Raw genomic sequence first — 25,189 nt, forward strand, 5'->3', positions numbered from 1 at the left:
TCAGCACACAGTCACTTTATCAATCACTTGATTATTTAAATACACTAGCACCAGTGCCCTTTTTTCACTTTTTATACCTGTTTTATGTGTCACCACACATTTTAAAGGGGCAGCAGGTCATTTTTAGTGTTGATACACTAGGAACCAGGCGCCTTTAAACGAACAATACAAAAATGTGCTGCGCCAGAAATCACACAAATAAAACAGTGATAATATGTGATAATAATAGATGAAAAACAGTTCATAAGGTACATAATCGTGCTAGTGCTCCAATCAAAGACATCTCCAAAAGTCCCAGTGTTCAACTGAAATGTGATCCAATCGTGATAAACAACGAATATTGTGAGCACCGTTTAGTGAATCCCTCCACCAGACAGATAAGCCTCTCACCTTCCCATCAGACCCAAATGGGCCAGCAATCACATAACATGGATAATGGATTTCCAGGAAAGGGCCTCTCTACTGTGTAGCTCCAGGGATTCCAAGATATATGTGGGGATAAGAATGGGACAAAATCTAGTGCTCTCCGTATATATATATAAATCAGCTTTATTGAAGAGAATAAACAAACTCACATTTGCAGGGCACTCAGCCGTGCCTGCTTTGCTGACATGTAGTGTAGATAGTGCTCCGGAGAAACGATCTGCGTCGGCCACGCACGCTCCGCCCCCCCTATACGCGTTACGTCGAGCGTGATGCTCCTTTGACTTCCTCGGTAGGGGTGGCTTGTGCGTGTCAAGCCTCGCTTTAAATATGTGAGCGCTCCGGTGGATTGGCCAGCGGGTCATAGTCCCTCCCCTTCCTATTAGCTTAATGTGAGACACCGGAACCTCCGAACCAGGCATTCGTTCGGCGGTGTCCCTAGCTATTATAATGATTGGGGTAATAAATGGGATCTAAACAGTACTATTAATATAATACAATGGTCTACTGAATAGCGGATACAGCGTGGCGATGCCGATCTCTCTCAGGAATGCACTAAATACATTAAAACATATAATGATATAGTCACATATATTCTATACCCAATTTTCATAAAAAGCATATATTATCATTCAAAAATAAACCAATAACATTAAAAACATTAAAAGACATTCGAAAATCTTTAAAATCATTAAAAATCATTAAAAGTCAATAACAATCAATTACTCTATAAAAAATATATATTAAAATATTTTCTAAAATTAGGCGAATATACCCAGATAATTATAATACATGATACAATGTTGGCCATTAATTTATTTGTCGCTAATGAAGCAGTTCAGGTCAAAATCCTTATTTAAACCCCTGGGTGCCAGAACCTTGGCCTCATACACCCAGAAGGATTCCCTCCTGCTTAACTGGCGAATGTAATTTCCTCCTCTCCAGTGTGGCTGGACATGTTCTATTCCCCAGAACTTTAATGTATGTGGTTTTTTGTTATGGAATTCTTTAAAGTGTTTCGACACATTGTGTAAAACCTCCCCCTTCTTTATATTTGCAATGTGTTCTCCTATCCTTACATTTAAAGCTCTGGAGGTCCGTCCCACATATTGGAGTCCACACCCACATTCCATCATATAGACTACCCCTATCGTGGTACAAGTTATGAGATCTTTAATACGATATTCCTTGCCTGTGCTATTACATATAAAGGACTTCCTTTTCTTTACATTCTTTCTTGTCTGTTGGCATACACCACATCTGCCACATGCGTGAAAGCCCGACAAGAACTGAAATACTGTATTTTTCTTCTGTACAGGAGGATTTATCACCCCCGGGGCCAACCTGTCCTTCAGAATAGGTGCTCTCCTATAAATGAAGCCAGGTCTCTCCGGGAGGTGGGGTCCCAGAATTCTGTCTTGTTTAAGGACTCCCCAGTGTTTTTTTACAATACGTTCAACTTGCTTGTGTTGAGCATTGTAATCCAACACTAATTTGAAATTGTTATTGGCCTCCTTGGATGGAGCTGGTTTATTACTTAAAAGTTCCATTCTATTTAATCTAGAAACTTTCTCTAAGTCTGAAGATACTTTTTCCATATCATACCCTTTTTGCTGAAACCTGTCTACTAATATTTTGGACTGTGCAACAAAGTCATCTTCGTTTGAGCAATTTCTCTTGATTCGGATCAGCTGTCCCCTCGGAATATTGAAAAGCCAATTTCTATGGTGGCAGCTGTCCATAGAAAGGTAAGAATTACGGTCTGTAGGTTTATTGTTTATTCTCTTCAATAAAGCTGATTTATATATATATACGGAGAGCACTAGATTTTGTCCCATTCTTATCCCCACATATATCTTGGAATCCCTGGAGCTACACAGTAGAGAGGCCCTTTCCTGGAAATCCATTATCCATGTTATGTGATTGCTGGCCCATTTGGGTCTGATGGGAAGGTGAGAGGCTTATCTGTCTGGTGGAGGGATTCACTAAACGGTGCTCACAATATTCGTTGTTTATCACGATTGGATCACATTTCAGTTGAACACTGGGACTTTTGGAGATGTCTTTGATTGGAGCACTAGCACGATTATGTACCTTATGAACTGTTTTTCATCTATTATTATCACATATTATCACTGTTTTATTTGTGTGATTTCTGGCGCAGCACATTTTTGTATTATTTGTATGGTTTGTGATTTGTGAACACGATTGGTGTTTGCTGCCGGATTAGTATTTACACACTTGAGGATATATTTTTCCACACTATATTCACACACATTAATTTTGTGTTATACTTTGGTTTGCGCTGATAGTTTTTCTGGTATCGCCTTTAAACGAACATTTAATATTTTTGATATGCAATGCGAGAGACACTTGATAATACAGATTACATATGAAGTCTGATATGTGCAATACCCATTAGGATTATTCGGGTGCTCCCTATCTGTATGGTTAAAAAAATCTACCATTAATCATGTTAGAGAAATGCACACAGTTCAAGCATGGAAAAGACCCCTTGCTCTTGTTACCTACAAAGACTTGTTTTTTTCAGCACAATAATCCGCACTGGTGACCTTGCTAGAAAGATATGAACTGAGACTAGCGTGAAGCTATTTGGCATAGTTCTGGATATGCTATTTTACTGACGATTCTTAAGTAGAGAATATTGGAGGGATGCAACCCACTTGTGCCCTTTCATTATATATATAGGAACCTACAAAAATATGGAGCAATATAATGATATAGGATTTGTGTTTTACCTCTGCAAACTTCAGATTGCTGTTTATAAATGACCACTCTAGTAGCTGCTGTATGGTGGGAACCCCAACATTCTCATTTTTATCCATGAAGATTTGGTAAAAGTAGCAGTCTTGTACTTTCTGACCTGCTGACCTGAAACAAAAGAAAGATCACTAAATTAAACAAACAAAAAAAAAAAATGAATAATATGTTCTAGTTTCCTTTGTACATAGAAGCATAAATAAAGGTCAAGCCTAATCCATGGTCTATTCACAGGTGGAGGGGAAAACATTCGTCTGGTTCCACTGCAACACTCATATTGTCAAAAGGAAGGAAAGGACAATAGAATAAAATGAGACACACTAAAAAGAATCCTTTAGCATAGTCTACCCATTTCCTAGACATTCCACTAGGTGTCGCACTATCCACATGGATTTCTTACATAGTTACATAGTTTAGTCAGGTTGAAAAAAAGTCCATTTAGTTCAACTATAAAAAATAAAAAAAATGCACACACACACAGAAAACCTCTATATACACAATCCTATACCCACAGTTAATCCAGATGAAGGCCAAAAAAAAAAAAAACGCAATAAAGCATGGTCCAATTTGCTCTTATGGGGGAAAAAAATCATCCATGATCCCACAAGAAGCAATCGGATATTCCCTTGATCAACTACCCCTGGAATTAAATACTTCTAAAGATTAGTATCCAGTCATCTTTTGTGCATGTAGGAATGCATGTAGCTTTTTTTTTAGAAACAATCTACTGAGTGGGCCAGAACCAGTTGTCGAGGGAATCTATTGCACATTTTCAGTTCTTACTGTGAAGAAGCCTTTCCGTATGTGAAAGGGTAAATCCCCCCCCCCCAGATGTAAAGAATGCCCCCTGTCCCCTGTGATGGCCTGAAAGTGAAAAACTCAACACCAAGTTCACTATATGGACCCCTTATGTATTTATACATGTATCCCCCCTTAGGCCCCTTTCACACTATTGCAACGCAATTTTACCGCGATTTCGCGGCGTGATTTTTGCCGCGATTTTGAAAGCAATGGCAAGGCTATATGCCTCAAAACACATTAAAATCGTGGCAAAGTAGTGCAGGAACTACTTTGAAGTCGGTGCGACTTCAAAACGCACTGATATGAATGGGGCTCATTGAAAATAATGGAAAACGACTTGTCATGCGATTTTGCAGTCCAAAATCGCGGGACAAGTCGCACTAGTGTGAATGGGGCCTTAATCTCCTCTTCTCAAGAGAGAATCAATTCAGTTCCTCTAATCTTTTCTCATATGAGGTGGAATCAAGAAGTTTAGAGACTAGCTCGGTTTACAAGTACTTTATTTATCTACGTTTACACACTATCACCTTCAAAGTAGTCCCCTTGCATAGCAATACAGTGCTCCCAACGTTCCTGACACTTCTGGAATGTAGCCTTGAAGTATTTCGAAGCCTGTCAAGCACCTTCTGCTATTCGCGCTGGATTTCCGCAATGGTGTCAAAATGGAGACCTTTGAGCTGGATCTTTAATTCACTGCAGCATCGCCCTAAACCTGCCGAACCATGTCAAACGTCTCTGTCACAGATTTGCCCAGTTTCACACAGAATTTTAAGTTTGCTCTTTGTTCCAACTTGCTGTCCATGATGAAATAGCAGAAGTGGTAATGCACATGGTCAGAATAGCACCAGTTGCACAGCTCACGATGTACACAGGACAATGTCTTTTGGCACACTGGCTTATTATGAAGGTCAGTGCTCCCTGTGACTGTGCATGCAGTCTTGTGCTGCCATCTGTGGGCGAGTTACAAAACTAGTCTCAAAAGTTTTTAATACCACCTCGTAGCTTATCAGTTTGGTTACCCTTCTCTGCACTTTCTCTAGTTCCCTGATATCCTTTTTGTGAACTGGAGCCCAAAACTGAACTGCATATTCCAGATGAGGTCTTACTAATGATTTGTACAGTGGTAAAATGATGTCTCTCTCTCTGTAGTCCAAACCTCTCTTAATACAAGAAAGGATTTTGCTTGCTTTGGAAACCGCAGCTTGGCATTGCATGTTATTATTAATCTTAGGATCTACCAGAACACCCAGATCCTTCTCCACTATGGAATCCCCCAGTTTTACTCCCCCTATTATATATGATGCGTGCACATTTTTAGCCCCAAGTGCATAACTTTAGATTTATTAACAATAAACTTAATTTGCCACATAGTTGCCCAATGAAACAGTGCACTGAGGTCAGCGTGAAAATTGGAGACATCCTGTAAGGAAGTTATTCCACTCCATAGCTTGGTGTCATCTGCAAAGACTGAAATGGTACTTTTATTCCCAGACCCTATATTATGTATAAATATTGTATATTAAAAACGGTCCCAACACTAAACCTTGGGGTACACCACTAACAACCTTAGACAATTCAGAGTGAGAATCATTAACCACTACTCTCTGAATACAGTCTTTTAGCCAGTTTTCTATCCATTTAGAAACTTATTTTTCCAGGCCTGTAGACTTTATCTTACACATTAGCGGTGTGTGGGGAACTGTGTCAAACGCTTTGGCAAAATCCAAGTATACTACATCCACAGCCACTCCTTTGTCTAAGTTTTTGCTTACCTCCTCAAAAAAAAGGAATAAGGCTCCTTTCACACGGCCGCTCCATGTGAAAGGTCCGCTGCGGGACTTTTTTATTTTTTTTTCCATGGAGCGGATGACATTTCTGTCATCCGCTCCGTGTGCCCGCATATCATCCCATCCGTTTGCGGATGATATGCGGACATAATGTAAGTATATGGCACTGCGGATGTCAGCGGATGACACCGCTGACATCCGATTTTCCTTCCTTTCCGTTTTTTACACGGAAGGAAAAATGGGGTTCTGTTCCATTCGTAAAAACGGAACAGAACTGACAGGAGGAAAATCGGGTGTCAGCGGATGGTATTCCACTGACACCCGCAGTGCCATTCACTTACATTATGTCCGCAAATCATCCGCAAACGGATTGGATGATTTGCGGACACACGGAGCGGCCGTGTGAAAGGACCCTTCGATTTGACAACTTCATTCTTTCGTAAATCCATTTTGACTATTGCTTTACCATTTCATTTTATTTATTTTTTTATATAAATATTTTTTTATTTTTTTTACCAATTGATAACAAAATCAAAAACACCATATTACATTTAACATATCCTTACTTACTGTATATCTTCTATTTCCCTTCCCCCTTCTCCATCTTCTACCCCCTCCTCCCCAAACTCATTTTTTGCCACGCACTATTCCGCTTCCACTATTTACTAGTTCCAGCTCCATTAACTCTTTTAGTTCCGCTCTCTTCGAAATCAAGGCCTGTTTACCTATATCTGGTGTTCTTTTATGGGCTTGCTCTAATTCATCAATTTCTGTGGTTAGTTTTTTTCATCTTGCTTATTCTTTCCCTTTTCTTTTTAGCACCTATAGCAATCAGGATTCCCCTTATACAGGCCTTATGTGTGTCCCAAATTGGGGCCTCTGATAATCCTGTTTTTTTAATAAACAGTATTTTTGTATAATATAAATATTGTTGTAGTTATTTTTTTATTTTATTTTTTTTACCTCTTTCTATTGTAGCAAATATTGGTTTAATTCCAATTACTTAGCCTTTTTTGAGTTTCCACAATGTTATTTTCATTATAACTGGTGCATGGTCTGATACGGATATTATTACGATGGATGTTTTTACTACTAAGTCTAAGAGTTTGTGATCTAGCATAATATAGTCCAGTCTGGAATACATCCCATGCACTGGTGAATAAAATGTATAGTCCTTAACCTCTGGGCGTTGTACTCTCCAAACATCTACCAACTGTGCTTGATATAATTTTTTCCTCACTTTTCACAGTTGATGGCTATCCTCCAGTGCATGTGCTGTACTATTTGTGGTTTCAGACAAAAGTTAAAATCTCCAGCCAATATTACTAATCCTTTTTTAAAGTCTATTAACTTCTCCACCACTTTTTTAAGGTAACCTGACGGGTTTTTATTTGGACAGCATATGTTCACCAGGGTGCACTCTCTCTCCTGTAGCTTCCCCCATAAGAACATATAGCGCCCTTCCGGGTCCACTATTCTCTCCTCTCAAAATTTTACCTCTATTGCAAATCCTATTGCCACTCCCTTTCCTCGTTTAGTTGTGGACCCTTCGCAGTACCAAATCTGATGAGGTTTTGAATATAGTTTTACATTTGTATCATGTGTTATCTGTAAAAAAAAAAAAAAAGATACTTGCAGAGTATTGTTTTGTTCCCTAAGGACCTTATGTGGCGTGTTTAATCCTTGTACGTTATATGTAAAAATATTTATTGACATCATGTTCTCTCTCCTTCTCCAACTCTTCTTCTCTCCCCCTCATCCTTCCATCCACTTTCCTTTCTCTTTGAGCTACCACGCTCAATATGCTTCCTAATCTTAGGATGTAGGGAAGTGGTTTGGAGAACGAGAAAGGCATTGCTACTAGTGAGGCTCTTATGCTCATGGCAGAAAAGTTTTTGGCAAAGAACTCTCTGAGGATCTGAAAAAAGAATTGTTGCTCTACATATAGATGGCCTAGGCTAAAAGGAGATTGCCAAGAACCCTGAAACTGAGCTGCAGCACGGTGACCAAGACCATACAGTGGTTTAAAGGGGAGGTTCCACTCAAAACAGGCCTCGCCTGGTCGACCAAAGAAGTTGAGAGCACGTGCTCAGCATTATATCCAGAGGTTGTGTTTGGGAAATAGATGTATGAGTGCTGCTAGCATTGCTGCAGTGGTTGAAGGGGTGGGTGGGTCAGACCATATGGGAGACCATACATCGCACACTGCATCAGCTTGGTCAGCATGGCTGTTGTCCCAGAAAGAAGCCTTTCCCAAAGATGAAGCACAAGAAGGCCCGCAAACAATTTTCTGAAGACAAGCAGACTGAGGACATGGATTACTGGAACCATGTCCTGTGGTCTCATGAGACCAAGATAAACTTATTTGGTTCAGATGGTGTCAAGCGTGTGTGGTGGCAACCAGGTGAGGAGTACAAAGACAAGTGTGTCTTGCCTACAGTCAAGCATGGTGGTGGGAGTATCATGGTCTGGAGCTGCATGAGTGCTGTCGACACTGGGGAGTTACAGTTCATTGAGGGAACCATGAACGTCAACATGTACTGCGACAAACTGAAGCAGAGCATGATCCCCTCCCTTCGGAGACTGGGCCATAGGGCAGTATTCTAACATGATAACGACCCCAAACACACCTCCAAGACAACCACTGCCTTGCTAAAGAAGTTGAGAATAAAGGTGATGTACTTGTCAAATGTGTCTCCAGACCTAAACCCTATTGAGCCTCTGTGGGGCATCCTCAAATAGAAGGTGGAGGAGCGCAAGGTCTCTAACATACACCAGCTTCGTGATGTCATCATGGGAGGAGTGGAAGAGGACTCAAGTAGCAACCTGTGAAGCTCTGGTTAACTCCATGCCCAAGAGGATTAAGGCAGTGCTGGAAAATAATGGCGGCCACACAAAATATTGACACTTTGGGCCCAATTTGGCCATTTCCACTTAGGGGTGTACTCACTTTTGTTGCCAGCGGTTTAGACATGAATGGCTGTGTGTTGAGTTATTTTGAGGGGACAGCAAACTTACACTGTTATACAAGCTGTACACTCACTACTCTACATTGTAGCAAAGTGTCATTTCTTCAGTGTTGTCACATCAAAAAATATAATAAAATATTTACAAAAATGTGAGGGGTGTACTCACTTTTGTGAGATACTGTATATTGGATGTTATGTTCACGCATTTTGATCAGGAGTGAGTGGTTTTAAAATCCTTCTTCTGTCTAAAGTTCTGCGTGATAGGTCTGTGAAGATCTGCTAATTTACTTCTTCATATTTTAATGGTGCTACTTTCCGCATATTCCCCCAACTTTGTGCTTTTTCTTCATAGTTATGAAATCTTACTATTATGTCCCTTGGTATGTCTTTTGCAATATTCTGGGGTCTTCTAACACTATTGACTCTCTCTATTTTTAAATCATCTGTTGGTAGTCTGCCTAAGAGTGGGTTAAATATTTTTCTCATAATTTCTGCTAGATCTTCCTCTTGTGGTACCTCTAATCCGCAGGTTTTTCCTTTTATCTTGATTTGTTTGGTTTTCCACTTTATACTCCATATTCCTTTGTTCAATTTGTAAGCTATTTATCTCTTTTTTTTTAATTTCCTTTAACACCTGGGAGTAGATATATAGCCTCTTTTATGTGTCCTCCACTCTTATCATTAGCTGACTAAGGTCGCTATGTAGCGCTGCCAAGTCTGTCTTCAAAGATAGTTCTAATTTAGGAAACATGCTCGCCATTTTCGATTTTGTAAGCAAATGGACCACTGAGTCACTTTCCTTAGCCAGATCTGTTTTGACCGATTGGGGGTATTCTTCTCTACTTGAGTCTTTTCTTGTACGCTCTTATTGTTTCTTGATGTTTGTTTCCCACGAGCCCCCAATTGACATTCCGAAGTCTGTCTTTCCGAGTTCCCGTCCTGTGACATATATTTCATATAGTCCCCAGACTGGCATGGACTCTGGGTGATTTTTCTGTTCCACCCCCTTTCTCAGATTTACCCCTTTCTTATTTTATCTCTTTAACAGGAGACTATGTTGTCCTCTACTGGTTTTTGTTAATTATGATGTAATTGGTGTGGGTGTGAGTATGGGTGAAAGTGCAGTTCATCGGGTAATAGGTTATAATTTCCCAAAAAAAAAAAAAAAAAATGAGAGCCCAGTTACCGAACCTGATGAAATTTTTGGGGGTAGATTTTCTTTTTCTTTCCTCTTTACAACTTAGTCCTTTACTGTATTCTCAGGTCAACACATGTAACACAGCATCCTCATGTGGCAGCACTCTCTTGTTGCAGAGCAGTGTCTTATGTAACAAAGCCGCGGACTTTCCTGCCGCATAGCGCGATCGCGCGCTCGGGACCAGAGGCTGGTGCTGCGGCCGACAGGTGGTGCTTTGCTGCGGACTTGAGCAGCGTGGGAGCAGAGGCTGACAAGGAGGACGTGTGTGTGTGACTGAAGGAGCGAGTGAGTGTGTGTGAACACCCCCCCCTCCTAACAAGAGCGGCGGCGAGCGGTGCGAGAACCCCCCCCCCCAGGAAAGAGCGTGGTGTGCGGGCAGCGAGCGGTGTGGTAACTCCCCCCCCCCCCTGCAAGGGCGGGCGGCAGACAGAGAGAGGGCAGGGGGGCAGAGGAGACGCACAATACCGGACTATTGGCAGGGAGAGGAGCTGAGGGGAGACTGATCGGCAAGTGACAGAGGAGGGAGGCAGGAGCCTAAGCAAGTGTCTGGCTTAAAGGGACACACACAGGACTGGTGACTGAGGTTGAACACTGAGGCTCTGTTTGTACCTGGTGAGTATCCTTGCGACTGGGAGTGACCTTGCGACTGGTGAGTATCTAGCGACTGGTGAGCATCTCGCGACTGGGAGTTTCCTTGCGACTGGGAAGTATCCTTGCGACTGGGAAGTATCCCTGCGACTGGTGAGTATCCCTGCGACTGGTGAGTATCCCTGCGACTGGTGAGTGTCCTTGCGACTGGTGAGTGTCCTTGCGACTGGTGAGTGTCCCTGCGACTGGTGAGTGTCCTTGCGACTGGTGAGTGTCCTTGCGACTGGTGAGTGTCCTTGCGACTGTGAGTGTGGTGCGACTGACTGGGCTGTGCAACTGAGTGTTGGGCAACTGAGAGTGTTGTGCGACTGACCGGCTGTGCGATTGTGAGTGTGGTGCAACTAAACCGGGCAGTGAGACTGTGAGTGTGTGCGACAGGAGTGTTGTGCGACTGACCGGGTGGTGCGACTGGGAGTGTGAGATTGTGAGTATTGTGCAACTGAGTGTCAAGTGAGTGGAGCGGAATACCAGAGGGTGAGAAGGTAGAGATAGGAAGCTAGGAAATAGCCACATAGGATAGACTTAAATCACTGAATCCCCATTAGATTAGATTAGTAGGTACAATGCACGGCGGGTGTGGAGATGCGACTCGGTGTACATTTTGTGATATGTATGCGTTCCTCAGACATGTGATCGAGGGCGAACACAAATGCGCAAAATGTAAGCACGTTGCTTCCCTGGAAGCTCAGGTCCTGAATCTAGGGAAGCAGCTGGCAACACTGAGACGAATGTCCATACCGGAGGAGAGCCAGGATCGTACCAGTCAGGTGCAGGCAGGGGTCTGCACAGAGGTGGGCGGAGTATCGGAGGTGCAGGCATCAGAGCAGAGTAGAGGGGTGACAGTCAGGAGGGGTAGAAGGGGACAAGGCAAGGAGGCTGATCCTGGGCTGGAGCACCCCAATAGATACGCCCCGTTGTGTGATGTTGGGGAAACCAGCCAGGGACCAGCATTGCTGGAGCAGAGCGACGCCCCTAGCTGCCAGGGGAAGAACTCCTCCAGTGAGGCCGGGAGAAAGGGAAAGGAAAGACAGGTGCTGGTGGTAGGGGACTCAATTATTAGAAGGACAGACAGTGTAATCTGTGACAAAGACCGTGTGCGCCGAACAGTCTGTTGTTTGCCGGGCGCTCGGGTTCGGCACATCGCGGATCGGGTGCACAGATTATTGGGTGGGGCTGGGGAAGACCCAGCTGTCATGGTACATGTGGGTACCAATGACATAGGCAGAGGAAGATGGAGAGTCCTAAACGATTTCAGGGACTTAGGCGCTAAGTTGAGGAGTAGGACCTCCAAGGTAGTATTTTCCGAAATACTACCTGTACCTCGAGCCACACCAGAGAGGCAGCGGGAGATTAGGGAAGTTAACGAGTGGCTGAGGAGCTGGTGTAGTAAGGAGGGTTTCGGGTTTCTGGAGAACTGGGCCGACTTCTCAGTTGGCCACCAGCTCTTTGGTAGGGACGGATTGCACCTAAATGGGAAGGGTGCAGCCGTACTGGGTGAGAAGATGGCCACAAAGTTAGAGGGGCTTTTAAACTAGGTGACGGGGGGAGGGTACAGATGTAGAATTAGCCAGTGGAAAGCAAGATTCAGAGGGCAGAAATGGGGGCATTAGCAGTAGGGTGTTCGGATCTCCTAAACCCAGGGTGGGTATGGGGAAAAATCAAGAGAGCAGCCTAAAAACATCAAATGAGAATATATGTAACCGATCAAAATTAAGAGGTTTGTATACCAATGCCAGAAGCTTGGCCAACAAGATGGGAGAGCTGGAGCTGCTGATGTTTGAGGAGGACTTAGATTTTGTGGGGATAACTGAGACTTGGTTTGACAGCTCTCATGACTGGATGGCGACCATTCAGGGGTATTCCCTTTATCGCAGGGATAGAGAAGGTAAAAAAGGGGGAGGGGTATGTCTGTATATTAAGAACAGTATACAGGTAAATATGAGGGATGATATTAATAATGGAGCTATGGATGAGGCAGAATCCCTATGGGTAGAGCTTCAAAGGGAAGGCACGGTGGGGAAGGTAATATTGGGCGTATGCTATAGGCCCCCCAACCAGAGGGAGGAGGGTGAGTCAGACCTCATGTAACAGATAGGATTGGCAGCAAGGATGGGAAATGTCATTATAATGGGGGACTTTAATTATCCAGATATAGACTGGGCAGAAGGAACCGCGCACTCAGCCAAGGCAAGGCAGTTCCTAAATGTTTTGCAGGACAATTTCATGGGTCAGATGGTGAATGCACCGACAAGAAACAATGCGGTACTTGACCTACTGATTACCAACGATACAGACCTGCTCACGGATATAGAAATACGGGACAACTTAGGGAACAGTGACCATAGGTCAATTGGTTTCAGGATTAATTACAGTAATAGGAAACACAAGGGTAATATAAGGACACTGAATTTCAAAAGAGCCAATTTCCCTAAACTGCGCTCGCTGCTAGAAAATATCAAATGGGATAGAACCCTGGGAACAAAGAACACGGAGGAAAAATGGGAGTGCTTCAAGAGCATACTTAACAAGGGGATTGGCCAGTGCATTCCAAAGGGAAATAAATTTAAAAGAGCAAAACTAAACCCTGGGTGGCTAAACTCCAACATAAAAATGTATATTAGTGCTAAAGAAATGGCCTTCAAAAAATACAAGACGTAGGGGTCATTGGCAGCATTTAAGCATTACAAAGAGTGTAATAAGAAATGTAAAGATGAAATCAGGGCGGCTAAAATAGAACACGAGAGACATATAGCGGAGGAGAGTAAAAAGAACCCCAAGAAGTTCTTTAAGCATATAAATAGTAGGAAAGCGAGGCCAGAACACATTGGCCCCATAAAAGATGATAAAGGAAATATGGCCACTGAGGACAGAGAAAAGGCGGAAGTGTTAAATAATTTCTTCTCTTCAGTCTTCACAAAGGAATCGGGGGGGCTACATGAACCCAGCTTGTAAGGCCGAACTAAATAATACACCTCAGGAAGTGTCGCCATGGCTAACAGAAGATAGACTTAGAGCTATACTAGAGAAACTTAACATAAATAAATCCCCGGGACCGGATGGCTTGCACCCGAGGGTTCTTAATGAGCTCAGCCAGGTGATTGCCAGACCATTATTCTTGATCTTTAAGGATAGTTTACAGACGGGTATGGTGCCAGCTGATTGGAAAAAAGCCAACGTGGTACCAATATTTAAAAAGGGGCCGAGATATATCTCAGGTAACTATAGGCCGGTCAGCCTAACATCAGTAGTCTGCAAAATTTTGGAGGGGATGTTAAGGGACCACATACAAGACTTTAGTAATGAAAACAGTATTATAAGTAGTAATCAGCATGGATTCATGAAAAATCGTTCGTGCCAAACCAATCTATTAACCTTCTACGATGAAGTGAGCTGCCACCTAGATAAAGGTAAGCCTGTGGATGTGGTGTATCTGGACTTTGCAAAGGCCTTTGACACCGTTCCCCACAAACGATTACTGTACAAACTAAGGAAGGTAGGTATGGACCATAAGGTGAGTACCTGGATAGAGAACTGGCTCCAGGGGAGAGTACAGATGGTGGTGATTAATGGGGAGTACTCGGATTGGGCGGGTTTGGAAAGTGGGGTCCCCCAGGGTTCTGTCCTGGGACCAATCCTGTTTAATTTATTCATAAATGATCTAGAGGAGGGGATATCTAGTATAATCTCAGTATTTGCAGATGATCCTAAACTAGGCATGCCAATATCTTCTATGCAGGATGTGGAAACCTTGCAAGCAGACCTGAACAAAATAACGGGGTGGGCAACTACATGGCAGATGAGGTTTAATGTTGAAAAATGTAAAGTAATGCACTTGGGGGCCAGAAACCAGAAAGCAAGCTACTCACTAGGGGGGAACCTCTGGGTGAGTCTAGGATGGAAAAGGACTTGGGGATACTGGTAGACAACAAGCTTGGCAGTGGCATGCAATGCCAAGCCGCCGCAAGCAAAGCCAACAGAATACTGGGATGTATAAAAAAGGGGATTCACTCCAGAAATAAAGAGATTATTCTCCCACTCTACAAGACTCTGGTCCGGCCACATCTGGATTATGCTGTCCAGTTCTGGGCACCGGTCCTCAGGAAGGATGTGCTGGAACTGGAGAAAGTCCAGAGAAGGGCAACAAAAATAATTAGGGGAATGGAGGACATCAGCTATGAGGAAAGACTACAAGCACTGAACCTTTTCTCTCTGGAGAAAAGAAGATTGAGGGGGGATATGATATCAATGTACAAATACTGTACTGGTGACCCGAGCATAAGGAACAAACTATTCAGAGAAAGGAGATACAATAAGACACGTGGCCACTCACTAAAACTAGAGGAAAGGCGGTTTAACCTTAAAGTGCGTAAGGGGTTCTTCACTGTAAGAGCGGTAAGGATGTGGAATTCTCTTCCACAAGCAGTCGTATCAGCAGGGAGCATTGATAATAATAAAATAATAATCCTCAGTTACCGCCCAAACTGTGTGACTATCTCCGCGCTTTAGGATGCACCAGCAACTGCTGGAAATAAAATGATACCCCTGAAGCTGCTACTTGAACAAATATAAATATTTGGTAACAATGTCAATAGAATAATAGTAGCGCTGAAACACTATATAAGAGTTCCTAAAATAGACAGTGGATGTCCACTAAAATAACAGTGTGGTAAAAACTTAATCCTCACAGTCTTTAATTGACTAATACCATAAGTCTATTAACGGGTGAATTTAAACATCAATCCCCCTTCCAGATCTTCAATAAACATGAAAGTCCAATGTTATTAACAGTAGTTGTTGGGTAAGTACTGCAAAACCTCCGTGTAATCTGGTCGGGTCACCACAAATCCACCACCAAGTGCAGGGGGACAATAAGAAATGGCCACTCACCGGATAGATATGCTCACCTACTCTCATAAGTGAGCACCACTCGCATTATGATCACAAATCCACATGTCACCATAGGATAGGTTAAATCGAGCAAGAGATGGTTCCCAATCCAGTGTAGTGTCCCTTTTCTGCCAATGTAAAATTGTAACAATGGTGCCCCATCTTTGGTCTTATGTATTATTCTTTTTGCTATTTCTCAAATAATCCCCCTCCATCAGGACTGCCAGCAGAATGTTTAGATTAACGAATATGATGTATGACCCAGTGTTATTAGTAACATGTAAAATGATGGGCATTCGAATTAATACATGGATGCGTAACATCAGGGTCAAAAGTAAGCATAGACCATGTATATGTGGTCTGTGCGGCTGTCCGGGTCCTTGCTTATTGTGGGGACATCCGTGGGAGGGACCGGAAGTAGTTATCAGCGAGGTCAATGTCCTGGGCGGAAGTCCGATTACAGGAAGTGACGTTGCGCAGCGGATGAGAGCGTGTCCCGCTCACTTCTGGGTCACGGCGACGGTGCCGAGTGCGCCTGTGCCGTATGGATGTTAAATATTGGCCGACTGCGCCGCGCACACATGCTCTCGGAGGAAGTCTTAGTGACCAAACGTCAGGGCGTGTGTGCACGGTCGTCCAACACTATTTGTCACGCTTGGCCACGCTACGGTCTTCAGAAAAAACGGAATAGATCGGGTGATGTGTCATGGAGCGTACATGTATCATTGAATGCCTTCATTCATATTAACTACTGTAAGTAGACATCTTGAGGGGAGTGGGGCGGTATGTGTTAGATTTTATGCAATAAAGTTGTGGATTTACACTATGTGCCCCTACTCTTCATTTACATGTCATCATGGAGTGACATATGAAGGCTAATAAGCTATATATGGATTTTCGAGCTTGCGGTTGTTGGAGACGTCCACATGGTGATCTGATTATACTCTGAGGGAGTTTTTTTGACCATTGATCTGGTGAGTGCCAGGAGAGAGGGGGAGCATCGGTGACTGGTGGAATTATGGTGTATAAGAAATCCTTCACACCCTTCCCCTGAGATTTGGACTGTCATTCATGCAAACCGTCTTGATTGAAAACTGTATAAATCTTTGCTTGTTATCATTCCTCGCATATGGGAGTTACCTTGATACTAGCAGATTCATTCATTAGCGCTGTTAGTGTGGTGGATTCTTCTATAATTGTTTAGATTGTCTATTACACCTTTGTTAACAATATAAATATATTATAATTTTATAATTATTATTATAATATATATAAAAATATGTAACTATGTAACTATGTAAAAGATGATTTTACCCCAAGTAAATACATACCTAACATGTCAGGCTTTAAAATTGCGACAAATTAAGATACATTACAATTTTACATAGGCGACATTTAAAAGGCCTATACAAGGTTACCAATGTAGCGTTAAAAGGTCTGGTGTTTGAATTATGGCTCTCAGATTGACGTTTACAGTGATACCTCACACGTGTGGTGTAATCACCATTTACTTATGCATGCTGGACCTACATATGTGTTGGGAACATTAGTCCTGCTAGAAGGTTCAAGATCCAGCCAAACCTCTGTAAGGTCTTGAAGGCCAGGGCTAAGTTGTCCCCCAGAACCCACGCTGACTGTTCCAACAGCAGAAGGTTGTCTAGATATTCCAAAATGGGGATGTCCCGAGAGCACAGTAAGGCTAACACAGGGGCCAGTACTTTAATGAATGCCCAAAGTACAGATGATGGGCATGCAGATTTGCAGATTTGTATCCTTGATGTCCATAGAAGCCAGAAAATCTCCCTGCTGAACAAAGGCTAATGACAGACCTAATTAATTCCATGCAGAATGTCTGGGCCTAAATAAAGACATTTAGGGCCTTAAGATCTAAGATAGGGCAGATGCCAGCTTTTGGTTTTGGAAAGGTGAACAGGTTGGAGTAGAACCCCTGAAACCATGCTGTCACAGGTACAGGAGCAATGATGGTCTGCTCAGGAAAATCTTTCAGGCCTGCATGGCAATCTGCTAAATTGTGCAGTCACAGAAGCAGGTTGGAAGTAATGAACCAGGGGCTGGGAGCAAAGTTCTAGCTTGTAGCCCCTGTAACCCACCTCCTGCACTCAAGCATCTGAGATGAAGGTTGTCCAAGTGTCCATAAAAATTAATAGACACTCCCCTCTCTGTAAAGTGCATTCTCCCTTAATGCTGAAAAATATTTATCCTAGGGTTTTTGGGGCTTGAAAATCCAAGATTTGCAGGAGGACTGGGGGCCAAACTTGGGTATGGAGGTTGAGGCCGTGCAGTAACTTAAGGGACTCTTCTTGGTCACAGTTGAGGGGTGGTTCTTCACAGACTGAGTCCCAGGTTTCTTTTGCTGAGAAAGATGCGTACTTTTGCCACTAGCGATATCACTGACAAAGGGCATCCAAAGCAACCCTGAAGAGAAGTTTAATCTCACAGGGCAGAGCTAGCGCTTTTCTATGTGGGTTCTGCAACTCAACACTTTAGCCAAAGCATTCTTCTCATGTTAACTGATAGGAAGTATCATACGGAAGATGGCATAGAAGACCAACAATCTACACACACTGTAGTTCAAAACTGCAGTATTAGTTCCAATTGCTCTATGACCAAGAGACCAACTGCCAAAACGATCAGATACCTTCTAATGACCCTAAACAAGTGAGCTAGTGTTTGCCAGTTTACCGTCACAACCAAGACCGGCTGCAGTACAGAGCCTGCTAATTAAAGAAAAAAAAAATCTAGAAAAGCGGCCTTCACTCACTTGTTGGTATCCTTAAACATAGGTGAATTCTCCACTAGGATGGTGGAATCTTTGTTAAGACTGGAGCCTGGCAGATCTACAGAGAGGTCACCCCACTTTCAAACAAAATCCTCCTCAAATGGGTACAAGGCTGGAAGATGCTTGGGGGAGTACAAAGAAGTGGTCAGACTTTATCCAGTCTGAAGAATGCAAACAGCAGGTGCACCGGGAAGGCATTGGCAGTTTGAGGAGCCCTAAAGAAGGCTAGAGTGTTGACAGCACTGGTGAAGGGTATGGGCTGCTCCTTAAGTTTTAAAGTGGTGCAAACTGCATCAATAGGAGCCGAAACAGAGTCTTTCAGATTGGGAGTAATGGTAGATAACTGTGATTCCTTTTTTGCAGGATGGTCCATCTTGGACTTGAGAGGGTTGGCATCAGACAGGGTTTGGGTGGTTGAAGGTTCAGAGGTCCATCGAGTAGCTAGCCAAAAAGGTCTGATTTTAATCCGCAAAGAAAAGACATCCATTCTCCTAGGATATTAGCAAAAACCTGAGATACATACAAAACTGTGTGTGTTGCTCAACTTTTTTTCAATGAAATGCCTGCAACTTCTAAAACAAATGTTTTTTTTTAGCTGAAACACCTACTAATTGCGATGGTCTCCCCACAAGAGTTTTCGGCTCTGCATGGCATTTACTCTCCAAAATTCTCCAATTTTAGCAGGACTGCGACATTGCAGCAGACAAATTGGACACCAAGTGACACTTTTTTGGGAACCAGTGACACCAATATAGGGATCAGTGCTAAAAATATGCACTGTCACTGTACTTATGACACTGGCTGGGAAAGGGTTAACATCAAGGGTGATCAAAGAGTTAACTGTGTGCATAAAATGTACTGTGGAGGAGATGCTTGTACTATAGGAAGGCAGAGATCCATGTTCCTGCTTTGCATAATCACAGGATCACTGCCTTGTTTACATAGGAAAACCGTTGTTTTGCTTGTTTCCCAAACGATCGGTGGGTCTTGGCAGAAAAAGGTGCCAAATATGCACTTGCATTTTTGCCACAATTTTGCTGTGCTTTTTTTTGTGCTTATGGTTTGTTTTTCATAGGTCATGTGACTCAAAAACTGCATCAAAAACGTAACAAGGGTGCGTTATTGATGAGTTCTTGCTACGTTTTCAATGCATTTCAACAGGGCGGTGCAATTTTGGTGCTTTTTTTTTTTTTTTAACTGACCTAAAATGCAGCAAGCAGGATTTTTAACACCACAACAGAAGCGGAACGGACCAGTGTGAAGACACAAATAGAATTTAAAGGGATACATTTCTCTTGAGATTTTCATGCGCGAAGGTTGCCAATAATGGCCAACAATACATTTATATTAATTTAAATTCATGATATTAATTAACCGCTTGCCGACTGCGCACAGTATATTTACTGCGGCAGTCGGCCCCGGCCAGGCAGAGTGACGTAGGTCTACGTCGCTCGCCTGTCACTCCTTCCAGAGCCAATAGCGGGCGGGCGCGCGCCCGCCGAGGCGCGCGCTCGCCTCGGCTCGTTCACGGAGGAGTGCGGGAGTGTGACTGGCGGACCCGATGTCCGCCGGTCACACTACGATCGCCGCTACAGCGGGAGAAAGACAGAGCGGCTTGTGTAAACAAGCCACCTGTCAGTTCTCCCTGTGTAAAAGTGAAGATCAAACAGTTCTACTATGTAGAACTGTTGATCTTTGTTTTTACACTAGTAGCCATGTCCCTACACAGTTAGAATCACGCCCCTAGGACACACTTAACCCCTCCCTGTCCAATACTGTTAACCCCTTCCCTGCCAGTGTCATTTTTGCAGTAACAGTGCATATATATAGCACTGATTACTGCAGTAATGTCACTGGTACCCCCAAAAGTGTCAAAAATGTCAGTCAAGGGTCCGATCTGTCCGCCGCAATGTCGCAGTACCGCAAAAAAAATCGCAGATCGCCGCCATTACTCGTTAAAAAAAAAAACACCAAAAATGACAAAAATCTTTCCCTTTGTTAGTAAACGCGATAACTTTTGCGCAAACCAATCAAAATACGCTTTTTGCGATTTTTTTTACCAAACATAGGTAGCGTAAAACAAATTGGCCGAAAATTTTAAAAAATTTTGATTTTTACATTTTTTTTTGGGGGAATTTCATATAAAAAAAAGTGAAAAATATTGTTGTTTTTGCAAAAATTACGCTCTTTTTTTGTTTATAGCGCGTGATCAAAAAATCGCACAGGTGATCAAATACCACCAAAAGAAAGCTCTGTTTGTGGGAAAAAAAGGACGTGAAATTCGTTTAGGTACAGCGTCGCACGACCGCGCGATTGTCCGTTAAAGTCACGCAGTAAAAAATCGCAAAATAACCCCTGGTCTTTTAGCAGGAAAATCCTCCGGTGGTAAAGTGGTTAAAAAGTCGAATATAATAAAATTATACATAAAAATATAAATATTGTTTTTAAAAATTATCATTTTCAGTTTTCGGATAAGTGCATTCTGCATTTTCGGTTTCGGTACACCTCGTTATAACCCATCAATGTATTTTTTTTGCCACCTGTGCCTCAGTTATACCTTTCCTTCCTGTCCCATAGCTAAAACAGGATGTGAGAGAAAATGCCTGTAAAATAAGGGAATTCTTTGGGGACTTTCACTGGATTCATTGGACAATTTCCTCTCTATTACTTTTCTGGGAACAACTCAATAATTGGGGTTTTCTTTTTCTTTAAATGACAATGGTAAATAGGACAAATAAAGAGGGTGAATCCCCTTAATGGGAGCACAGACAGCAACAAAAATATAATAGGCGTACTTATCCCTTTCCACTCTGTCCAAAACTAAAAAAGGGATTTGTCTTTAGTTGTTTGTAAGATTGTTCAGGAAGATGCATTGCATACTTGTTGCTAAATTTAAAGTGGACCTTTCAGTAACTTTACAAGTCTACATTATTACATTTCTGGCATCTAATATTAAACAGTGACATTATAATTAAAAAAAGCTTTACTTCTTATCATTAAAATAAATACAAACTTCACATTCAACATGTTTCATATTCATTGGACTAATAATATGGTTTACATTTTTCTTTTTTTTTTTTACACTCAAACCATATGAAAAAAAGAAATATGGTACAAAGCACAATTTGTTCCCTTTACTGTAATTTTTAGGTTATTGTAAATATTTTATTAGTTTTAGCACCATAAGTTATTTCTTACTTTAAAGAAATTTTACCTTATTTTTAAGAGGGGATCTACTCTCAATATATGATGGAACAAGATATTCAAAAATTCTTCAGGATCTGTTGAGAAAACAAACACGTTATAGGGAATCTGATGTTCTACAGCTCTACTTTGATCTTCAATACACCTTGCATCACTGCTGGACGGAGTTAGATGGCAAAGTGTAGAAATGGTCCACCTGACTGTACAACTGGTATTGCCTTGCAAGCAGCTGCATTTCACCAAAGTTTACTTCCATTATTTGCAATCTATCCACCTTCTTCATGCAACCTACATAAGCCACACTCAAATAGACTACCTGATAAGATTTACCTATATATTCTAGAAATCATAATAAATCTCTTCTATGCAAACAATCATTAAATATAATTATTCTTCAGGTCTATAAGAGTTCAATATGCAGGTGCAGGTGTAGCTAGCACTAGTAAATAATCAAAACAAAGCTGCAGCTGGAAGTAAGCTGTAGCCATCTTCCTAATGCCTGGTACACCAGATGAAATTATCGAACGAACGATTGTCCGTTTTTTTTTTTTTTGCATGCTAATCTCAAATCGAAAATGAAGAGTTTACTAAAGTTACAAAAATCCTCTTACTACAGACACTTGGAAGTGATGTAATGCATTGTATTGTATTTTCATCGTGATTTCGAATGGCAACTGTACTGATTAACCACTTGCCGCCAAATCACGTAGCTTGTACGTTATTTGACTTCAAGTGGTTGCAACAGATTGATGTCTGCAGCTGCAGGCATCACCCCGGTACCATTTTTTTTTTTTACAGCCAACAGTCGGCTCTCTTGTAATACCAACCAGAGCTGCTAAGCAGCCTCTCGGTTGTTATTACAAGCAGTGGGAGGGGACGTCCCACACATGTGAGATATCACCACGAACGACGGATCATGGGAAGTAATTTTAGTACTAGACCACCTCTGTACATCTAAAGTGGTAACCTGTAAAGGCTTTTAATGCATCACCTATGGATAGTAACATTAACGTTGTTTGTCACCGTTATGTGGGCGTGCGCAATTTTAAAGCGTGACATCATCTTTTATATTTTACAAAAAAATTAGGTTATGTATGGTGGGGTTTTTTTGCCCAAAAACTGCATTTAAAAAACAGCTGCACAAATACTGTGTGACAATAAAAACTGCAAAACTCACCAATTTATTCTCTATGGCCTGTGCTTCAAAAACATTGGATTTTTGACTTACCGTAAAATCTATTTCTCTGATGTTCATTGATGGACACAGCTCCTGATCTTCTTGACCATTGGGTTATACTGCTCCCTACATAAGTAGGACACTAGGCAGAAAAAAAGACTGACTATGCCTATGGCCAGTCCCAGGAGGTATACTCCCTCTCTCTGCTATGAGCACTCCGTTTTGTTACAAGCTGTGTCAGAAGTATTACAACTCCATAGAGGGGTGGGTGCTGTTTCCATCAATAAATATCAGCGAAATGGATTTTACGGTAGGTCAAAAATCCCATTTTGTCTTTCGTTCATTGACGGACACTGCTCCTGATCTTCTTAAACATTGGGATGTCCCAAAGCAGTGTCAAACATGAGGGGTGGGAACAGAAAGAGAAAATTCCCAAAGCTAAACCGTAGCCAAACAGGTAAAAGAAGCTCAACCAAAAAACAACTGGAGCCTACCTGAAAACATTACACCCCCAAAGAGGGAACAGGTGTTCTAAACCGCAGCCTGCAAAACCTTGCGGCCGAAAGAAGCATCCGCAGATGTCAACACATCCACTTTATAGAATTTTGTGAAAGTGTGCATCGATGACCAGGTGGCCACTTTGCAAACCTGTGTCACTGATGCCTAATGACAGAAGGCCCAGGAAGCACTGAGCGCCTGAATAGAGTGCGCCTTGACAGGGAAAGGAGGAACCTGACCCTTGATTGAATAGGCCTGAGTCACCGTCTGTCTGATCCATCTGGAAATGGTAGCAGAAGAAGCGGACAGTCCTTTTTGTGGCCCATTCGTAAGCACAAATAGTGGGTCTGACTTCCTAAAAGACTCCATAGCTGCCAGGTACACCCGAATTGCCCGAGCCACATCCAGGGCATCACCACTTCGCTAGGATGTTTTGGCCTGGAACACAGGGAAGGCAAGACAATGTCCTCATTCAAATGTAAATCAGAGACAATTTTTGGAAAGAACGACGGACAGGGGCAAAGAAGCACCTTATCTTTGTGGACCACCAAGTAAGGGAAGCGAAAAGATAACGCCGCCAATTCAGACACTCTGCGTGCAGAGGTGATTGCCACTAAAAAGGCCACCTTCTGGGACAGCGTAAGCAGGGGAATCTCCTGAATATTTTTAAAGGGAGGCTTCTGGAAGACTGAAAGCACCAAGTTGAAGTCCCAAGGTGGTAGTGGAGACCGCACTGGAGGAGTCAAATGTCAAACCCCCTGAAAAAAGGTACTCTCCAGGGAGTGTGTGGCCAAGGGCCGTTGAAAGAAGACCACCAAGGCCGATGAAAAAAGGTACTCTCAAAGGAGTGTGTGGCCAAGGGCCGTTGAAAGAAGACTGCCAAGGCCGACTCCTGGCCCTTGGTGATACTCAAAACCAATTTCTGCTCAACCCCCCCCCGTTAAAAGAAGGCCAAGACCCGAGCCACCGAGAAAGATCGAGGATGAACCCTAAGTGACTCACACCACGAAATGTACGCTTTACACGTACGATGGTAGATCTTTCTAGAGGTAAACCTAGCTTTCAACAGTGTTGGAATCACCGACCCAGACAAACCTCTATCCTTCAGCACCTGGCTTTCAACAGCCAAGCCATCAAAGCCAGAGACTGTAAAGCAGGATGGAAGATTGGCCCTTGGGACAGCAGATCCTCTCTGAGAGGTAGTCTTCAAGGGACGTCGGCGACCAGCTGCACCAGGTCAGCATACCAAGACCGGCAAGCCCAATCCAGAGCCACTAGAATGACCGGAATCCTTTCTACCTCGATCCAGCGCAAAAGTCTTGGCAGACGCTTGAGAGGAGGAAAGGCGTTAATTTAGACGATAATAACCCAATGGGGCCTTTAGCGTGTCTGTGGCATCCGCCAGAGGATTCTGTGAGCTTGCCACAAACCTCTGCACCTTTCTGTTGAGCAGAGATGCCAACAGATCCACCTCAGGGGTGCTCCACCAGAGACACAACTGATGAAACACTTCCGGATAAAGGGACCATTACCCTTGGTCCAAAGCCTGCCGACTGAGATAATCCGCCTGCCAGTTTTCCACCCCTGAGCAGAGCTCCAGCCCAGGACACCTCCCCACCCGGACAGACTGGCATCCGTGGCGACTGCTGTCCAATACAAGGGGAGAAAGGATTTGCCTTGTCGAAGAGCCAGAGAGCGAAGCGACCAGATCGGGGAACCTTTTGTTTCCCGGCTCAGCTGGATCTGATTATCCAGAGACTTCAGAAACTTCTCCCATTTTGCTAAGATCTCCCTTTGCAGGGACCTCGTACAGAACTGTGCAAACGGATACAGAAATACGGGGCAACTTAGGAAACCGTGACCATAGGTCAATTAGCTTCAGTATTAATCATAGTAATAGGAAACATAATGGTAACATAAGGACACTGAATTTCAAAAGAGTCAATTTCCCAAAACTGCGCTCTCTGCTAGAAAATATCAAATGGGATAGAACCCTGGGAACAAAGAACATGGAGG

At 42.8% G+C, this 25,189-nt stretch overlaps 1 protein-coding gene across 2 annotated transcripts in view; it reads right to left on the bottom strand.

Moving 5' to 3' along the window:
• The window catches only part of CYLD (CYLD lysine 63 deubiquitinase), a 190,879-nt gene that overhangs the window by 33,832 nt on the left and 131,858 nt on the right, over positions 1-25,189 (bottom strand). For both annotated transcript variants that reach the window (XM_082269854.1, XM_082269853.1), the window contains 2 exons: positions 21,509-21,575; positions 3,183-3,315 (listed from right to left, as the gene is read on the bottom strand). In XM_082269854.1, the coding sequence (XP_082125980.1) occupies positions 3,183-3,315; positions 21,509-21,575 (200 nt within the window). The remainder of the gene's footprint in view (positions 1-3,182; positions 3,316-21,508; positions 21,576-25,189) is intronic.

This window comes from Pelophylax lessonae, assembly GCF_965119305.1.
Source record: "Pelophylax lessonae genome assembly, chromosome: 10".
Classification (NCBI taxonomy): domain Eukaryota; kingdom Metazoa; phylum Chordata; class Amphibia; order Anura; family Ranidae; genus Pelophylax; species Pelophylax lessonae.